Source organism: Nannochloropsis gaditana, assembly GCF_000240725.1.
Source record: "Nannochloropsis gaditana CCMP526 unplaced genomic scaffold scaffold484, whole genome shotgun sequence".
Lineage (NCBI taxonomy): Eukaryota > Eustigmatophyceae > Eustigmatales > Monodopsidaceae > Microchloropsis > Microchloropsis gaditana.
This window is the reverse complement of record NW_005803469.1, coordinates 4,703-5,895: the sequence shown is the minus strand read 5'-3', so window position 1 is coordinate 5,895 and position 1,193 is coordinate 4,703. Positions and strand designations below refer to the sequence as shown.

At 58.8% G+C, this 1,193-nt stretch overlaps 1 protein-coding gene across 1 annotated transcript; it reads left to right on the top strand.

The window, feature by feature from the left end:
- Positions 1-729: 729 nt before the first annotated feature.
- NGA_0233700 (uncharacterized protein) lies at positions 730-1,150 on the top strand (the record flags this gene model as incomplete). The annotated part of the gene is made up of 2 exons (XM_005854503.1): positions 730-849; positions 1,032-1,150. Coding segments are annotated over exons 1-2 (225 nt in total), but the record flags the coding sequence as incomplete, so codon positions are not given.
- Between the last annotated feature and the right edge of the window lie 43 nt (positions 1,151-1,193).

Below are 1,193 nucleotides of genomic sequence, written 5' to 3'. Positions count from 1 at the left end.
AAATGCCTGTCTTGCATCCCAACCGCAACGTGTAATGACCCGACGAAGAAAAACGGCCATGCGAACAGTGTGGATGTGGTTGCCAAAGCCCTGATAGATTGGCGTGTGGAGCAAGTCTATCCCGCGGCGGAAGGGGCGGAAGGGGTGCTGGAAGGGGGAGAGGGAGGGAGGGAAGGAGAGGGGGCAGGACAAGTGATCTACGTGGATGTTCACGGCCAAGTCTTTGCCTCCAAGGCGGCGGCGGTGGAGGCGTTGTTGTCGCGGGTCGTCCAGGAAGAGGAGCACCGGAAGATGAAGGCCCGAAAGCGCGGCGAGATGCGGCGGAAGCAGGAGGCAACCCCGGGTCGGGACGGCAGCATGTCCTTGTCAGCAGGGCCGGAGCCATCGCCTGCCAAGGTACCCGGAGTGCAGAGTCCATCGTCCCCTGCAACGTCCGCCCTGCCCTTGTCCAGCACGGCCAAAGCCGTAAAGGGCCCGGCATCGCGTCCCTCCCTCCCTCCTCTCCCTTCCATGAATCCCTCCGTTTTGGAGACGCTGGGGGGCACGCTTCCCCCCCTGCCCGCCCACAGCAATACCTCCAGCACCTCCTCGATCACGGGGGAGGCCGGGGCCTACCGACCCACTCCACTCGAAGCCGACGCGGCGGACGGAAACAAGGGGGAGGAGTTAAGGGGGGGCGGCGGCAGGGAAGACGACGAAGGGGAGGAAGGGAGTAGGGGGGAGAGAGGAATGGTAGATTCCACATGTCTGTCCCCCGCTTCCCTCGCCCTGGCCCGCTCGAAGGTGTACGACGAAGCGAGGACTTTCCTTTCGTGCGCCGTCCTCAAAATGCCCGTGCAGCTGGGTCCTGTTCGCATTCTGTCTTTTGGTGAGCGCTCAAGGGGAGGACAATAAGGAAGGAGGAAAAGATGTAGGGAAAAAAAATGGGGGGGGGTGTCGGTTTTTTTTCACTGATGCTCTGACAAACCAGAAAGTTCTGGTTCTGAAAGCGTCGATGTATTTAATTTTCACTCCTTTCTCCCTCTTTGCAGGTAAAATTGATTTTATTCGTCCCAAGTACCATTGTGAAACGGAAATCTGGCCGTTGGGGTTCAAAGCCGCGCGCGTGGAGATGAGTCATGTTTTGCGGCAGCTTCTTGTTCTCTTCTTCGAAATTACCGAGGGAGGGGACAAAGGTCCGAATTTTAAGGTGA